Source organism: Sarcophilus harrisii, chromosome 2 (assembly GCF_902635505.1).
Source record: "Sarcophilus harrisii chromosome 2, mSarHar1.11, whole genome shotgun sequence".
NCBI lineage: Eukaryota > Metazoa > Chordata > Mammalia > Dasyuromorphia > Dasyuridae > Sarcophilus > Sarcophilus harrisii.
In genome coordinates this window covers 431518221-431537148 of record NC_045427.1, presented here as the reverse complement: position 1 = coordinate 431537148, position 18928 = coordinate 431518221, and the positions used below count along the sequence as shown (strand labels likewise).

At 37.0% G+C, this 18928-nt stretch overlaps 1 protein-coding gene across 6 annotated transcripts in view; it reads left to right on the top strand.

Annotated features, from left to right (window-relative positions):
* The window catches only part of TTI1 (TELO2 interacting protein 1), a 44958-nt gene that overhangs the window by 3934 nt on the left and 22096 nt on the right, over window positions 1-18928 (top strand). For 4 of the 6 annotated variants that reach the window (XR_004232208.1, XR_004232207.1, XM_031954060.1 and 1 more), the window contains exons 2-5: window positions 9944-12280; window positions 14483-14689; window positions 16555-16721; window positions 17555-17695. Coding sequence is in view for 4 of the 6 variants with exons in the window: in XM_031954060.1 (XP_031809920.1) it covers window positions 9973-12280; window positions 14483-14689; window positions 16555-16721; window positions 17555-17695 (2823 nt within the window). In the remaining 2 variants the exon portion in view is untranslated. Of the gene's footprint in view, window positions 1-9943; window positions 12281-14482; window positions 14690-16547; window positions 16722-17554; window positions 17696-18928 lie in introns of all 6 variants that reach the window. The other 2 variants (XM_003757008.4, XM_031954062.1) reach the window with 2 other exon arrangements.

The following is an 18928-nucleotide window of genomic DNA, read 5'->3' as shown; positions in this document are numbered from 1 at the left end:
TTTGGGATTATCTTCCATTTAAACAGCTTCCAGCCCCTTTTCTTTGTAGCTCCAGTTCTTTGACCATAGGGAACTCTTTTTTTTTTTTTTTTTTAATTTATTTATTTATTTAATAGCTTTTTATTTACAGGATATATGCATGGGTAACTTTACAGCATTAACAATTGCCAAAACCTCTTGTTCCAATTTTTCACCTCTTACCCCCCCACCCCCTCCCCTAGATGGCAGGATGACCAGTAGATGTTAAATATATTAAAATATAAATTAGATACACAATAAGTATACATGACCAAAACGTTATTTTGCTGTACAAAAAGAATCAGACTCTGAAATATTGTACAATTAGCTTGTGAAGGAAATCAAAAATGCAGGTGTGCATAAATATAGGGATTGGGAATTCAATGTAATGGTTTTTAGTCATCTCCCAGAGTTCTTTTTCTGGGCATAGCTGGTTCAGTTCATTACTGCTCCATTGGAAATGATTTGGTTGATCTCGTTGCTGAGGATGGCCTGGTCCATCAGAACTGGTCATCATATAGTATTGTTGTTGAAGTATATAATGATCTCCTGGTCCTGCTCATTTCACTCAGCATCAGTTCGTGTAAGTCTCTCCAGGCCTTTCTGAAATCATCCTGTTGGTCATTTCTTACAGAACAGTAATATTCCATAATATTCATATACCACAATTTATTCAGCCATTCTCCAACTGATGGACATCCATTCAGTTTCCAGTTTTTAGCCACTACAAAAAGGGCTGCCACAAACATTCGTGCACATACAGGTCCCTTTCCCTTCTTTATAATCTCTTTGGGATATAATCCCAGTAGTAACACTGCTGGATCAAAGGGTATGCACAGTTTGATAACTTTTTGAGCATAGTTCCAAACTACTCTCCAAAATGGTTGGATTCGTTCACAACTCCACCAACAATGCATCAATGTCCCAGTTTTCCCGATCATAGGGAACTCTTAACAAATGCTTGTTGATTGGCTGAAATCAACAGGCATTCACTAAGTGTCTATTATGGACAAGGTAAAGGGAATTAAAAGATACAGATGGAAAAGATAGTTAATCTCAAAGATTGGGGAATGGAATTAAATTACATATACAGGTGTAAATATAAGGAAATTTGAGGAGAGAACAAAAAAAAGACCATGCCTTCATCAGAGAAGGCCTCAAGTAGGTAATAGCACTAAAATAAACTCGGAGGCAGACATAGGGACATGGAGCATTCATTGGTGAACATCTTATGCCAGAATACTGAAGCAAAAATGAGAATGTCCAGTTCAGTTCGGCTGGATTTGCGTGACAGTACCATGAATAAGCCTCAAAAGGTACTTTGGATCCAGACTGAGGAATTTGTACTTTATTCTGAGATCAGGATAGCTAGGTGATTTTTAATCTAACTATTTTATAAGATTGTGTTGATAACTATGTAAAAGATGAATTGAAGTGAGAGGATACTGGAAGCAGGGAAACCATTATATAGTAGTTTAAGCCACCTGTAATGAGGGCCTAAACTAGGGTAGAAGTCATATAATTGGGAAAAGAGAATGGGATGGAGGCAAGCGTTATTTGGAAGATATATTCAATAAAACTTTGCAACTGAATGGATATAGAAAGTGAAAGAGGATGACTCCAAAAACTAAATGGAAATGCCCTCAGTAGAAATTGGGATATTTGGAGGAAAGGAAAGTTTAATGGGCAAAGATAATGAGTTCTGTTGTGCACACATTGCATTTAAAAAGAGACATTAAGTTAGCGATATCCAGTTAGCTATGGAGATTGAAATCCAGGAGGAAGTTTAGGACTGGCTGTATAGATGTGGGGGCTATATATGAAAGACAGATAGAAGGATGAAGGATACTGAAAAGCATTAGGACAGGAGGAGAAGCTGGAAAAAGGCAGTGTCCCTGGGAGTCAAGAGAAGAACATATTCAGAAGAAGAGGATATTCAGAAGTGTCAGAAGCTACAAAAGGAGGGTAGACATTGACAAAAGGATATTGCATTTAATACTTGAGATCATTAGTAACTTTGAGGAGAAAGTTTCATTTAAATGGTTGAGTCTGAAGTCCAATTCAAGTGGTTAGGGATCAGGAAATAAGAAAGTAAAGGCAATTGGTAATAGTTACTTCTAGGAACTTGACAGTAAGAGAAAGGAGAATGATAGCTTGAGGGGGTAAACGCCAAGATCTGGTGAAAGGTTTTTGATTCCTGGGGAGACCTTGGCACAGGATAAGATTACAGAGACAAAAGAACAAATTCCAGGGGTTGGTCAAGACAGTCAACAAGCATTTATTAAGCACTCACTATGTGCCAGGCACCATTATAAGCAAAGAAAAGTGAGAGCAGAGTAGGTGTAATTGATTGGCAGTGTAAAAGAGTTGTGGAGTGCTTAACAAATAACTTGGAAAGGGGAAGGAGTAGCTAGAGATACGGAGAAATGGAAGGGGGAAAAAAATCAATGTATCATTTAAAAACTAAATATGTAACAGAGGAGAGCAGAAAGAAGTCTAAAAAGAGACATAGAAAAGTAAGGCAGTATGGAGACTACCATGCAGAATTTAAAATGTATCTCCCAAAAGTTACATAGCAGAGAGTCATAACTTCATTTGGAGTCCTCTTTTCTGCTCTTTGTATAAGGGAGATATTTGTGTGTGTCGGTGGGGTGTTATTCTCAAGTTTCATAACAATAATAATAATAAAAAGAAAACACCTTTTAAAAGAATAGGTTAAAAGGAGTGAAGCAGAGGGAGAGGTAAAGGATAGAAATTATGAGGCCTGGATTCCAGAGCAAAGTTTTTACGGCATAGAAGTTGAAAAAATTTATAAATTGGGAGCTTAGGGTGTCTTACTATCATTAGTGTATATTAAAGTCCTGACATTTGATGATAGTAAGGTTTATGTGCTCTCTCTACTTCCCCCATTTCCCCCTCCCCTATAAAATCTCTTTCAGGGTTCTTTTGTGCCAAGTAATTTATCCCATACTTCCTTTTCCCTCTTCCCCAGTGCATTCTTCTTTCCCATCCTTTACTTTTATTTTTGGTAGATAATACCATCCCATTCAACCCACACTTCTCTCTATGTGTACTCCTTCTAACTGCCCTAATAATGAGAAAGTTTTTAGAAGTTATAAATATCATTTTTCCTTGTGGAAATATAAAGTTTAACCTTATTGAATCCTTTATGGCTTCTCTTTCCTATTTACTTTTTTTTTTTTTTTTTTTTGCTGAGGCTATTGGGGTTAAGTGACTTGCTCAAGGTCACACAGCTAGGAAGTGTTAAGATTTGATGAACTCGGGTCTTCCTGACTTCAGGGCTGGCACTCTATCCTCTGCACCATCTAGTTCCCCCCCCCCACACTCCCAGTTTATCTTTTTATGCTTCTTTTGCATTTTGTATTTGAAAGTCCTTTTTTTCATTAAATGTTGCCCTGACTTTGGCTCCATGATAATTTGAATTCTTGACTATTTACCAATCGAGTAATGGTTCTTGTATAAATTTGACTCAGTTTTCTGTGTTTGAAAAAATGAAATCTTTATCAGAGAAATTCACTATAAATTTTTTTGGTCGCTTGTGATTATTTTCTCCTTGATCTGGAAAGTCTGAAATTTAGTTATAATATTCCTGGAAATTTTCATTTGGGATCTCTTTCAGGAGGTGATCAGTGAATCTTTTGATTCATATTTTACTATCTGGTTCTAGAATATCAGGACAATTTTCTTTGATTTTTTGAAAGATATCTATACTTTTTTAATTATGATTTTGAGGTAGTCCAATAACTTAAATTATCTCTCTGGGATCTGTTTTCCAGGTCAATTCTTCTAATGAGATATTTCACATTTTCTACTATTCTTTCATTCTTTTGATTTTGTTTGATTGTTTCTTGATATCTAATAAAACCATTAACTTCCACTTGAAATTCTAACTTTTAAAGTATAGGCAGTACAAAAGATCCCTGCCCCTGGTTCTGGCAAAGGGACCCTTTAAATCTCTTTCTAACCCATTGCCTAATCCCCTTAGTATCGCGCTGAGTGATTTATAAACCCCCTCTGCTGCCACTGATTCAGTCATCTGGAGACCTGCTCTTAATTTGGGAGGGGCTGGATTTGTGCTAGAATGTCCTACATTATGCTGCATTCCTTTCTCTCAGCCTAGTGTAACACATCTTTTCTGCTGACCTTCTAAGTTGACTCAGGCTGGAAACCTGTTTCACTCATTTTTTTGTGGGTTCTGCCATTTTAGAATCTTTTTAGAATAATGATTCAAAGCTCTTTGGAGAAGTATGGAGGAAGGCTGAGGCAAGTCCCTACCTTTATTTCCCCATTCCTAATTTCCAGTTATCTCATCTTTAAAACAAGCGCTCTAAACTCGGTGTCTTCTAAGGTCCCTTTGAGCTCCAAATCTGTGATTCTAAGTGTTGAAGCATAGGTCTTGATGCAAGATGAGTGCTTTTTCCAATATAGTAAGACTTACTGGAAGATTCCTCAGGGTAAATCCAATGGATCTTTGAAATAAATACTGAATTTGCCCTGGATATGCTTTGAAAAGGGAAATGCCATTTTCTTTGTTAATTGTTGTACATTTCTAATATAATGTAAGGTTAAGAGGAACTAGATACTTTATCTCAGAAGAGATGTGATTAAGTCAAGTTAGTCTTGGGACTTGCAGCTCAACAGAATAGTTTAGAAGTTAACTACTAGACTGAGTCTAGGGAGTTTTCTTTTTATGATTCCTTCTAATTAATTATCTTGTTCTGGTGTATTATTTTTTCATTTGCACATTCTTTTTTCCATTATAAATAACCCCAAGAAAACATAATTTCATGCTCTGGTGTGTGTGTAGAAATGGAGTAGAAAGGGGAAAAGGAAGGAGATGCAAAAAATCAGCATCAAGAAACAGAGGTGTTAGTAGGAAGAAGAGTAGAACGGGTAATCAGATTTGGGCTATGACAGAATTTTGAACTCCAGAATCAGGAAAGATGGGGACTTAAAGCCTTGTGTCAGGAGTTCATTTGGAGGCCAAGACCAAGGCTTTCTAAAATTTTTTATGTTATGGATCACTTTGGCAGTCTGGTGAAACCTAAGGAGTTTTTAAGGGCAAAAAAATTAAAATACATAATGTTACAATGGAAACCAATTAAGTAAATATGTAATTTTTTTTTCTCATCTAAGTTCACAGATACCCCTTTCCTCCTGAAATATATCCATGGATTCTGGTCCAAAAACTGGGGAATCTAACCTTCTGAAGCCTCTCAGCCAAGATCCCCCTGAATTGATTCCAAATGGAAGTATAAGTGACCTGGAATGGAGTCAGTGTGGCTAAAGTTCCAGAGCAATATTCTTTATGACCTATAACTACACTATTAGTGATAGTAAATAATGATACTATGGAAATAGCAGGAAAAAAAACAATAAAATGACAGGTGATAAAAGCAGTAGTTATGAAAAATAATGATGTCTTTTTCAAATGAAAGAAATATTTTAAAAATCTTTTTTAAAAAATTAAAAAAATTTTTACATTATATTTCTTTAATATAATAATTTTATGTACTCATTTTTCAATGTGTATTTTTTTTTCTTTTCAAGGAGATCTCATATAACTTGTACTTGGACCAAAATGGCACTTTCTTATCATCTGTACAATATTTTGAATAACTTTGTTACAGCTAAAGTCATGTTATTTTTTCTTGTGGAATTTATGTAAAATAGTATCTTTCGACAAATATTTATCAAGCCTTGCACAGCCCTATTTTATAAATGAGGAAACTGAGGTCTAGACAAGGTAAGGGATTTGCTGAATGATACATGACTAGTTAAATCTCTAGCATGCTTTACCACTCTAAAAATTCTGTGATTTTTGTGGCAAATAAAATATTAGAATCCACTTCTCCTGACTTCAAATCTATTGTACTTTCCCACTTATCAGATTAATTCAAATTTACCTCCCCACCCCAAAGAATCTCCACGCTGGAAGGGACCTTTGATTGAGGTCATGCAGTTAAACTTGTCTATGAATAGAAATCCCCGAAAAATGATCACCTACCTTCTATTGGAAACCTATGGTGAGAGGAGATCTGCTGTTTCCTAAGACTGCTCCCCTCCCTCCTTTTAAGTCTGTCTTAGCAAATTAACTTATACATATGAAAGAGAATGCACATAGAACTAGATATACATTCTTGCACCATGGATAAATGCCAACTAGTTCAGATTAACTGGAAGGAAATCCATTCTAACAGTTTTTAAATAACTTAGATTCAGTTTACATAGTTTATATATTGGTCCAAAAATTCTGCTCAGCTCCACAAACAAACCCCACTGACAAGAAAATGATCCAAACGAGTTGCAATTTACACATGAAACATTTAGCAGTTAAGAATATGTAATAAAGTTCCACATTTTACCACAGACATTTGGAAATTAAGTTAATATATGAATCAGAATAGACCCCTAAAATCAGACTTCTTAAGAAGAAAAAATATTTGATACAAGATTAAGTGAAGAAAAAGTTCACAACAGATCCCTAAGATGTAAGCAGTGTTCTCTAGTCCTAGGGGACTGATGGATAAGAATCCTGGTTCAGTGGGTAACCTAGATCATCTCACTTTGCCTCTCTGTGCCTTGATTTCCACTGTGTAAAATATTCAAGGCCCTTTGTAAATTCTATCAAGATTTTATGATGTCTCAGTTGCAACGTTCAATGAAACTTACTTTGCAGCTCTACATATTATAAAATATGCCTCGTAGGGTGTTGTAGATCACTTACTAGGGTCCCATCTTGTGCCATAACAAAGGGAAGATGATAATGAGTTAGAAGTTATTCTCTTATCATGATAGCTCATTGTAGTTTCAGCTAGAGTCCTTCCTATTTTGTTAGCTTCCTGGAGAGCTTATGACCATGATTCACTGGGTTTAGGTTCAGCATATGTTTTCAGGCAAGAATTGCTTTGTTCCTTTGAATAGACTTAGTGTTGTGACTCTTTCAAAGAACCTATCACAGCCGGGAGATTTTCTGGCCTTCATCTTGCTTTTGAGAACAGAATCCCAACTCAAAACATTTACCTCCTGCTTGAGCCATCAGGAGTCATTCTTAAAAACATTAGTTTTCTCAAGACCCTTTTATAGTTGTCATCTCAGTTTCAGTGAATATGTCAATCCAGATCAGTAAGGAATCAGAGAATCCAAATTTACAACCTCCTAATCACCAAATAATCCTAACCACAAGTGATACACCAGCAATATAAATGTATTTAGCAGGTGGTAAGTGGGGGTCTATAAACCTGTTTTTCCTATTAGTTTTGTTTACATCTTTCTGAATAGAGTGAAATATACAAGCCTGAAGCAGTCTTTTGAATCTTTTGAAGATGGGGCAAATAAATCCATTCTTTTTTAAGGATGTTTTTGACTTATAGCAATAACCAAAAATAATTTGAAACTCTGTATGACAAATGAATGTTCCTTTCTTTAGAGCAACAGTGTCAAATGCAAATAGAAATGGATCCTTAAGGGTTGCACATTGACTTAAAATCCACAAATTAACATTATGTTGTTTTGTATTTTTATTTTGTTAAACATTTCCCAATTACATTTTAATCTGGTTTAGACCCACTGGTCTAAACCACTGGTAGTTTTGTAAGCCCATGCAGCCCTGTGGGCCACAGGTTTGACACTTCTAGTTTAAAATACAGTTTCCCTATACCCGAAATCTCTTCCCTTTCCTTCTTTCTTTGCTGCATTATTATCTGTCCTTTAAAGAATAGTTCATATATCACCTCTTTCAGAAAGCTTTCTATGAGTCATCTGATAACCTCACATCCTATCACATGGTTTTATAGCTTTCTAATATACTTCCATGTGATGTTCTGTATTATGTGTATTATTGTGAATTATAGCTATGTTCTCTTACTTGACAATAGATTCTCTACCCCTAATACAGTGCTATACCCCCAAATGCTTATGTATTGTTTTTTGACCAGTTGAATTATTTCATTTTCAATCAAAAATCAAAAATTCAATCAAAAAAAGGTATGATTTTAGTCATTTTTAAAGACTAATTTTCTTCGGTTTGTAAAAGGTATTTCCAAAAGAAGAAATCCAGAAATGTTTTGAGCAGTGGTAACAACATAGGAGCATGGGTATGAGACATTTCTGTTTATACTGACACAGTTGACCATTGCTCTCTTCCTGAAATCTTTTTCCTCCATGAGTTTTCTTGACACAGCTCTCTCCTGATCCTCCTCTTACCAGTTGAACCCTTTCTTCTCAATCTTCTTTTTTGGACCATCCTTAATATTCTACCCAGATTATCCTGGATACATTCCAGAACTCTATTCTTTGTCTGCTTCCTCTACACTCTCTCAGTGATCTCCCAAGTTCCAATTAATTTAGTTGTCATCGCTTTGCAGATAGGTCTCTCAGACCTATATATCCACCTCTCAGTACTAATCTCACCTTGCTAGCTTACTGCTAGATATCTCTTTCTGAATATTTCATAGGCATGTGAAACTCAACATGTCCAAAACCCAGCTTTTCCCCTAATGTTCCTATTTCTCTACCACCATCCTTCTAGTCACTCAATTTCAGAACCCTTGTCAGATTTGTGTGTAGAATGAATTGGAGAGGGGGAAAATAGGAGGCTATAGACATAGTCTTGGTGAGAGGTGATAAAAAGCCTGAACTAGTATGCCTACATGAGTGGAGAAGAGAAACTGTTGAAAAGTAAGTGAAGGCAAAAATAAAATTTGGCAACTACATATATATAAGGAATAGAAGGGAGAGAGAAGAGTCCCCCATATCTGGAACACATTTCTCTGATACCTCTCAAAATTCTGAGTTCCCTTCACAACTCAAATGTCAAATCAGGCATATTTTTACTGATCCTCCCAGTGGTTAATACTCTCCCTCAAAAAATTACTTTGTGGTTAATTTGCATTTATTTTTATTGACTTCTCTGTGTAGATGTTTAATTCCTTGCAGTCAGGAACTGTTTTTGTCTTTGTGTCTCTAATGCCCAATACAGAGTCAGACACACAGTAGATATTAATCAATGCTTTTTGAATTGAACTGAACTTGGGCCCTTATTACACCTTCTCTACAATATTATAATAACCTCTGCCTACTCTCCCTGCTGTCAGTCTTTCATGTCTAATCTTTCCCTCCCAAAACTAAAAAAATAACCTTCTTAAGACTTTCTACTACTTTTCCTGATACTTCCCCCTTCTTTTCCCATTTCTGTCACCTAAAAGGGATTTCAACTTCCTCGTGTTTCTTATAGCTCTTTGTCTTGGTGTCTTCTTTATAGTTATTTTTGTTTTTCCATGTGTAAAATTTATGTTTTATTCCCTCTCTTAGAATCCTCACTTTGGATTGTAAACTTCTTGAACCCAAGGATCATGTTGTTTCTTCATATTTTCATTGTGACTTATACGATCTTGCATATAGTGGGTGCTTAGCAGTTGTTTGTTAAGTTGGAACCTTATTTGATTCTGGGGGATGTTGGGGAGCATGAAATTGAGAGACATGATAGTTCTGGTCAAGTATCTGAAGGGCTTTCATATGAAAGATATATTAGGCTGACCACAGGAAAGCAGAAGACATTACAGGGAAATAACTTTCAGCTCAATATAGGGAATAATTTCTTCACAATAAGACCTGTCCATAAAAGGAACATCTGGCTCAGGAGTTAAGATGTTCCCAATCTCTGGAGGTCTTCAGTGAAAGCTGCATTCCTTGTCAGCAGTATTTTAGATAAATTCATACTTTGAGTTGGTGTTGGACTAGATGCCTTTGAGGAGATCACTAGCAACTCCATAATCCTTTATGTTTTAGTATATTTTGTTTAAAAACCAATTTCATCACTTCATAGTCACACCTCCCTTATCCTTTTAGCCAAGGGGACTTGAGTTTATTTCACTGAGAAGAATTTCCTTGTTTTGGACTACAGGAAGTTTTCTCAAGAAGAGGACTTGAACAATGGCAGTTTTTGATTCTCCTCAGGAAGCATTTGGCATTTTGCGTCCAATTTGTGTTCAGCTCACAAAGACACAGACAGTGGAGAATGTGGAAAGCCTTCAGTCAAAACTGCATGTTGTAAGTGATTCTGCTCTTCAAGACCTTCAAGAATATATCCTCTTTCCCTTGAGATTTACCCTCAAAACTCCAGGCACAAAAAGAGAAAGCTTGGTCCAGAGTGTGGTAGAATGCATCACATTTGTCCTTTCTACAACATGTATAAAGAAAGAGGACCTCCTTCAAGAACTTTTTTCAGAGCTCTGCCTTTGCCTGTCTTCTCCCAATTCCCAAAAACCTGCGCCTGTTTCAGAAGAATTAAAATTGGCTGTGGTCCAAGGACTCCATACATTAATGCATTCAGCCTATGGGGACATAATCCTCAGTTTGTACCAACCTTGCACTCTTCCCCATTTAGGATTTGCCATATCTTTATTGTTAACTCTAGTGGAACAGGAAAAATCCAAGCAAATTAAAACTTCTGCCTTAAAGTGTTTACAAGTTCTTCTATTACAGTGTGACTGCCAAGACCATCCCAAATTGTTAGATGACATTGAGACAAAAAAACTTGGGGATTTGTTTGCTTCTTTTTTGCCTGGGATCTCAACTACATTGACCAGGATTATCACTGGAGACTTTAAACAAGGTCATGTTATCATCATCTCTGCTTTAAAGATCTTTTATAAGACAATTGCTTTCATTATGGCTGATGAACAGTTAGCAAGAATTCCAAAAGACAAAGAGAAATTTTCAGTTGAACACAGGGTAGCAGAACTTATGGTCCATAGAGATGCAAATTGGGTTAAAAATACTGGAGATAAGTTGGCTGCCCTTATTGAAAAGATAGTTGAATTTATTTCAGTTCATCCACACTGGAAAGCAAGGATGGAACTGATAGAACTTGTCCAGGATCTTCTTTTGAAGTGTAGACAATCCTTATTGAAGTCTGTTGGCCACCTTTTGAAAGTTTTGGTAGGTTTGGTAAATGATGAGAATCTTGATGTTCAAAATAGATGCAATAATGTTCTGAAGAATTTTGCAGATCAAAGGATAGTTGTTGAGAGTAGGGTACTCACTGACATCCTGTCAGAAAATCTGCACTCTCTTGCTACAGCCCTTCCCCGCCTGATGAGCTCACAGGATGATCAAGGCAAATATTCTACTCTCATCTTATTACTTGGTTACCTGAAACTCTTGGGTCCCAAAGTTAACTTTATTCTCCACTCTGTGGCCCACCTACATCGCCTATCTAAAGCACTCATCCAAGTGCTAGAACTAGATGTGACTGATGTGAAAATTGTTGAAGAGCGACGCCAGGGCCCTGATGGATTGGCTGAATCCTCGAGTTCATTGTCAGAGCCACCCTTCCACAAGAGCAAAAGCCAGAGGAAATATTTTCGGTTCTTCACAGACGAGCGCATTTTCCTGCTATTGAGGCAGATATGTCAGATGCTTGGCTATTATGGAGATCTCTATCTGCTTGTAGATCACTTCATGGAGCTATACAATGAGTCTGTCATTTACAGAAAGCAAGCTGCCATGATCCTTAATGAGCTAATTGCAGGGGCTTCTGGGATAGAGGTGGAGGTTCTTCATGAAACTCATAGCAGAGCAAGCACAGAAGAACTAAAGGAGATCATAACATCCATCCTTGAGGAATACATAAGCCAGAAAAATTGGTATTTGGTCACCTCTAACGAAGCTGAAGGAAATAGAGAAGAGTTAACAATGAAGCATTCAGACCTTCAGGCCATCACATCTGGTGTTCACACCTGCCATCTTGTACCACTTCCATCATCTTCAGAGCTTAATCTTACTGTCTGTTCTATGAATAGCAACATCTGGCAAATATGTATCCAGTTAGAAGGGATTGGCTGCTTTGCGCATGCACTAGGAATAGAATTTCGTGTGCTTTTAATGTCAGCTCTTTATCCAGTACTTGAAAAAGCTGGAGACAAAACTCTGCTTATTAGTCAGGTGGCTACCAGCACCATGATTGACATTTGTCATGCCTGTGCCTATGACTGTCCCCGGGACCTGATCAATCATAATGCTGACTATTTAGTGAATGAGATTTCCTTAAATCTGCATCAGATGGCACTGTTCCCTCATACCCCAATAGTCTTGGAAATTATGTTCCAGAACTCAGATGCTACATTGCTTCCTTTGGTAGATGATGTGATTCAAGATGTACTACTCAGCCTGGATCAGTTTCATGATGAGAGAGCTGCTTCATTCCTCAGTGTTCTGCACACGGTATTGGCAGCCTTAGGTAGAGTAGAAATCTTTTCTGGTATATAATTCAGAGAAGGAGTTCTATATTTCTATAATAGCCTAACTACATTTTACCAGAATTTTAGTGTTTGTAGTTTTGATTTAAAGAACATAATTTGAATAGAACTATATCAAAATCTATAAAATAGTAGACCATGCTAACTCGTATTTATGTTGTTATTTTGAATTTCTAATGATCAAATGAATTAACATGTGTAAAATGTTCTTTGTAAACCTTAAAAGTGATATATAAGTACTAGCTGTTTTATTTAATGATAATGGAAAATTGACTATGTCAGTGCTAATAGTGTAATAGAAGTAGCATGGATAATTGAATAATGTATCATGGATAATTCAGAAATCTCATTTTAACCATTAGAAACAGACCTGAGAATGTTAGAACCAGAAGGGACTTGTGAGTCCTGTTCCGGGGAATATGTGTTGGAATACGTGTTGGGCAGTGGTAACAAGGCAAGTTTCATCATAGGTCCTAGATTTGGAGTTGAAGGAAATCTTCGGGAACATCCAATCAAAACTCCTCATTTTACAATTAAAAAAAACTGAGGCCCAAAGAAGTTCACTGATTTGAGAAAAGACCCACAGTTTATTCAGCAGCAAAGCTAGAGTTTGAACCAAAGTCTTGACTAATGGAGCGATACCTCCCTCTACATCACCCCAGAGAGGTACATCAGATATAAGATTAAAGAGCATCATGTGGGACCATAATTCACCCTCAGTTGCCAGGTCCTTTAACAATGTGAACCACTCATTCCAGATCTTTTGTTTTTTCTTACTTCTAAAAGATAAATAAGATCAGAGCATTGCAAGTTCATATTCTATTAGAGATGGAAAGGACCCTAGAGGTCTTTTAGTTCAATTTGCAAAGAAAGAAACCAGACTCACAGATAAGAAGTGGCTTTATCATTGTTGATCAGTCACGTCTGACTCTGGGACCCCATTTGGGGTTTTCTTGACAAAGATCCTGGAATGATTTGCTATTTCCTTCTCCTGCTCATTTTACAGCTGAGGAAACCCAGGCAAACAGGGTTCAGTGATTTGCTCATGGTCACATAGCTGGTAAGGGGCTGAGACCAGATTTGAACTCAGGAAGATGAGTCTTTCCAATTCTAAGGCCAGATCTCTATCCACTTCATTATCTGGCTACCCTGAAGTGACTTGAACATAGTTAAAGAACAGGTTGGTGACAGCAAGTCTATACTTCTCTTGTCTTTGACAGAATTTTAGAGATAATATATTCCAATTTTGCTGAGGTTCATTGATGGTAAGTAACTTCCCAAGTCTCAAAGTTTGTTGATGTAAGAGCTAGAATTAGACCCCTGGTTTTAAACCATGAGTCTTTAATTGTGCCTCTGAAGTAGGAAAACTACATCTTTTTCTTTCTCCCAATAAAAGCCCTGATGTTTATAGCCAAAATAAGAAATAGTATGAGTATGAGTTAAGATTGATTCTGAAACAACCTAGAAAAGGCAAATATGTTGGATTGTGGAGGGGAAGCAGCAAGATTTCAAGCAAAAGTTCTAAAGCTGCTCAGACCACATCTGTTTTGAATTAAGAAAGTAAGGGCACTGAAGTAGATGGCCTTTGAGGTCTATTCCATCTCTCAAATTCTATGATCCTAGTCCTTAAGGCCTACTTATCTCCCTTTATAAAAAGGGGGTAGGGACCATATATTGAGCCCTGGTTAGACCAGGCACAACAATAATTTTAACCCATTTCTGATCCTAAATACACATACATGCAGAAAGGAGATTACAATGAAGAACTAGTTAATTCTAATCAAACTCATAAGAGACTGATTTCTGAATGAAAATAGATTTTGCTTGTGTACACTGGTAGGTCTATCTGGCAATAGAATTTTTCAAAGGGGAAAGTCTCAGATAGGAAAGCATATAACCAATTCACTTCAAGCATTTATTAAGCACTTACTATGTGCCAAACAATATGCTAGTCATTGGAGATAGAGAGCCAAAACATTCTACTGAAATGTAAGCTATCTGAAAGGGGAAAGCATTTGATAAGAACAAATCCTTGAATATCTATGTCTCTAGAATCTACCCTGCTCACTACCTCTTTAGTAATGAAGCAACTATTCTGTGTTCAGGGCTTATGTATATCTCTTATATGCCACTCTCTTTGGTAGATGTTGTTGCTAAATATCATAAAGATACTTCCTTTCTAGCCCGGTGGTTCCCAGAAGCCAAAGGTGACAAACAGCTCCAGGAGCAGGAATTCAGGAAGGAAAAATATGGTTTACACCAAGACTCAGCAACTCTTGGGAAGGGATTTGCATTTACTACCTCTCCTGAAGAAATAGAACGGTTTTTGTTGGATTACCTCAGAAATAAGGATGTTGCAGATGGAAATGTCTCTGATTCTGACAAAGAAGGTAATTTTTAAAAAATGCTGTTTTGTGTTCCAAAAAATAAAGGCAAAAGGAATTTAGGATAGCTTAATACTAGCCTATTTTTACTGTTGTCTGCTCCTGCCCTGTATATTCCCCTCTTCCCTCTCTGACCTCAATTCAGATCTTCAGACAGATCTGAAGGATTAATAACTTAGAAGAACTTCAAGTTTGAAATGTCAAAAAAAATTAGCTGAGTCATCTCAATATCATTTAAAATTGAACTGAGTCTCAAATTAGCTTGTTCTGTGGAAACTGAGCAAAATATGTTCTGATAATCTCTGAACTGTAACTCTTGGGTGAATCAAATCCAATAATTCTGGGATAGCAGGGAATATTAACTCATTAAAGCTGACTACAACAAATTCTCTTTGAATAGCAGTAAAGCGTAACATAGTATTTGGGACCCAAATAGTGATTTTTTCAGAAGTCAGCCATGATTTCCTCCAAAAGCAAAGCTTGCTTATTGGAAATCTATTAGGTTATTTCTTCTCAGATTTGTTACTTGGGCTCCATCCTCTTTACCCTTATCCTGAATACCTCCTACCCCCAGTGGCAACATTTTCACTGGGAAAGATAGCTTGATATCTCATAGTCGTGATTTGCCCTACCTTACTGAAATAACTACCTTTTTACGCCATCCATTGTTATAAATCAATTGATGTGAATCAATTGAAATGAAAAGATGTTGGATAGGAACAGGTTATATAAATAAAGCCTTCCAGGAAGAAAAACCAAGAGCTCTCCATCAAGCTGTTTTGATCAGTGAATTTAAACAGAATCTTCTTGGGAAAAAAACTTGCATCCCAGTTCATTTGTCACATACTTTGGCAGTCATTGTATAAAATGTTGATTATGTGCATCCAACCAGAGGGGTAGGAGGTTGTTTATACCACATACCTATGTAATATTTAAAGTACATTTTTGTGAGAAATCTAAATTGTGAATGGACACATTTGTCATCTTTAATGTAGTAGGCAGAATAACCAGATAAGGAGTCAAACCCAGCTTATTGTACAGACTGCCTTTCACTATTTCTGGGACTTTGGATAAGTCACTTAAATTCTGAGATTTTGTTTTCTCATCTGTCACATAGAAATAATATCAATACTATCTGTCTCACATTAATGTTTTGAAATGTATTTTGAAGCTAAAAGACCTGGATTCAAATCTTAACTCTGAAATACTGTACTGAGATTACCTTGAGCAAATTGCTGAATCTTTGAGAAAACCAGTTTCCTGGTCTGAAAAATAAGAAGATTAGACTAAATAATTTCTAGTCTCTTCTGCTCTGCATCTTATCCTAGAAGATCAAATAAAACCATATGCGCAAAATACTTTGCCCATTTTAAAAGGTTTAATAGAATGTAAACTGTGCAGCTGTAGGGTGCCAAACTTGGAGTTAGGAAATCAGTTCACATTCTGTCTCTGACATTTATTTTGTGTGCTATTACTATGGAAAAATTGTTAAATTACTCAAAATTTTAGTTTCTTCATCTATAAAATAGAATACAAAATTTTGCACCTCAAAGGAAATAATATGTATAAAGCACTTTGCACATTTTAAAAGCATTATATAAATGTCAGATATTACCATAATCGTCCCTATTCAGTTTCTAGTCTCCAACTTTTCATAGCAATCACAAGGGGCATGTAGGAACCATTAGGCTTACCTGTTTTAACAACAGAGGAAACGTGCAGAAATGTTAAAAGATTTTGATCAGTTTTTAACTTCACTAATTAATGGACTAGGAGTGGAGAAAAGACTACTACCTTGGAAAGTGGTCTTGAATTTGGTTTCAGAGAACCCCTCCTCTGGTTGTTTATACACAACTCTCCACAGCTACCAGTTGTGCCCTGTTTTCCAGAGGAGCAACCACTCACTCCTGAGGCAGAGATGAATGATGTCTGTCCAGATGTGGAAGCCACACTGCCCGTGCAGATCCAGATAGCCAAGAATGTGATGGAGAGGTGCATTCACTTGCTGTCTGATAAAGATCTGAAGACACGCCTGAAGGTCAGTGTGCCTTGTCTACTTTGTATTTATAGATTGCAGGATGTAAAGAGGCTTGGCCTTGTTGAGAATGACTGCTCTGATAAGAGAGCAGCCTCCCTTATCTTCAGGTCCATGTGTGGTGGCCAAGAGAAGGCCCTGGAGGAATTTATCTATGAGATGATGGTATTATGTCCATTCATGCCAGCTCAATTACCAGAAAAGAGCTGATCCCCCCAGAATAGAGAAGCAACAAAGTTGTATGAAGTTCAAAGAATTCATAGGAGAAAATAATAGACTTCAAAAAACATTTATTTTTCTTAAATTTATTTATAATGCAAGATGTAAGCTTTGGTTCTACTAGTATTCTCAAGTTTTTAAAAGTCATTCTTTCATGCCTGCCAACAGTCCTTACTTATCTCTGTTTTCCTTTTCCTTCTTATGAGAGACTCCAATAGTTACTGTGTTCTTACTCCCAAGCCTAGCTCCCACAGACAATATTCTTCACAGAAAGGGTTTTAAATGAGCATGCTTACAATAGCTATGCCATTTTCCCCCTGCTGTTGTACCCATTATTCTGATGCGTATCTCCGTCTCCCTTTGCCAGTGTACAACAATTCCCTGGTTCTTCAGATAAAATGACTAGACATAAATGAAAACATGTCTTTGGCAGCCATTGACCAGAAACTAAATTTTTCTCAAATATAGACTGAAAAGTAGTTCAATGTGCTCTCTCATGAACTGAAAAAAAGAGAAGAAACCACCCTCACCCCCAGCCCTCTCAGAATCATTAAGATTGAATTTTGTTGTTCACCACTCTTCATCTTCAAACCCTTTGTTGTAACTTGTTTGCTCAGGTTCTGGATGTGTTGGAACTGTGCGTGACTGTTCTTCAGTCCCACGAGAACCAGCTGCTACCCATGGTGCATCGAGCCTGGCTGCCGCTTGTGCATCGACTTACTAATGATGATCCTCTGGCTGTTCTCAGAGCTTTTAAGGTATGGCGTTGGCCTCCTCCCCACACTAGCTCTGAGGCGTTGCTGAGGGAGGGACAGTTAGCTAAGCCTCAGATATCTGATCAGTATGATCTCTACTTGGGTCAAACTCAAACCAAAACAAGGACCACCAAACCATACCTAAAGATCCTGTGGCCTGCACAAAATAATTTTATCTGTGTTCTCTTGTATTTTTTATTTTGTTAAATATTTCTCAATCACATTTCATCTGATTCGGACCACACCAATTAATATGGTGGGCCACAGTATGAGGGGCAGTATGAGGGGCCTTGTGTTTTACGTAGTATCCAGTGGAAAGAGCATCATCCTGGAAGGGAAAAAAACCTTGTCTGCCATTCACTTCCCATGTGACCTGAAATGAGTCACTTAAGCTACTTAGGCTTCTGTTTTGTTCAGTTGTCAAGTGAGAATAATTCTTCCTGACCTCACTGTTTCATGGAGTGATTGTTGGAACAAATGAAATACATGTGAAAGAGCTTTCAGAAGTTAAATGTGTAGAGAAGTATAAGGTGGGTAGTGGTATTATTTCTTTGGGAAACTTCCTGGATTTCTCTGCTCTTTGTTGAAGCAAAAGGAAGAAAGGCAATAAATATTTATTAAACACCTACTATTGTGATCCAGGCACTGTTCTAAGCACTTTACAAATATTATTTCCCTTGATCCTCTGAACAATTCTGAGAGGCAGGTCTTGTTGTTATCATATTATAGCTGAGGAAACTGAGGCAAGTGGAAGTTCTATGACTTGGCCAGTTCATACAACTGGGAAGTATCCAAGGTTTTGTTGGAATTCCCCCAGTCTCCTGACTCCAGGTCCCTGTGCCCCAGCTGCTTAGCAGAAGTATTTGAACATTGTCTATAGCATCTACTTAACTAAGTCAAAATGCAAATATAATTTTTAAAAATAACTATTATTCTGAAAGCCAGGACTTCAAAATGAAATATTGTGAGTGGTTGTTGTTGTTCAGAGATGATTTTTTCTTTATGAAACTACCCATATTTTTAAGAGCATTCTTGGAAAAGGAGAACACAATAGAAAAAAAGGGAATAGGCTAAGGAATAGAGGACTGAATCTGTGATTTCATTAGTTTAGTGAAGTCTTGGAGGAAAAAGCTTCATCAGAGCAAGTTGGCACCTTCTCTTCAATAGCCTTAAAGAATTGCTCATAACACTGTGAGGTTACATGACTTATCCAGGGGTCACATCCTATGTGTATAT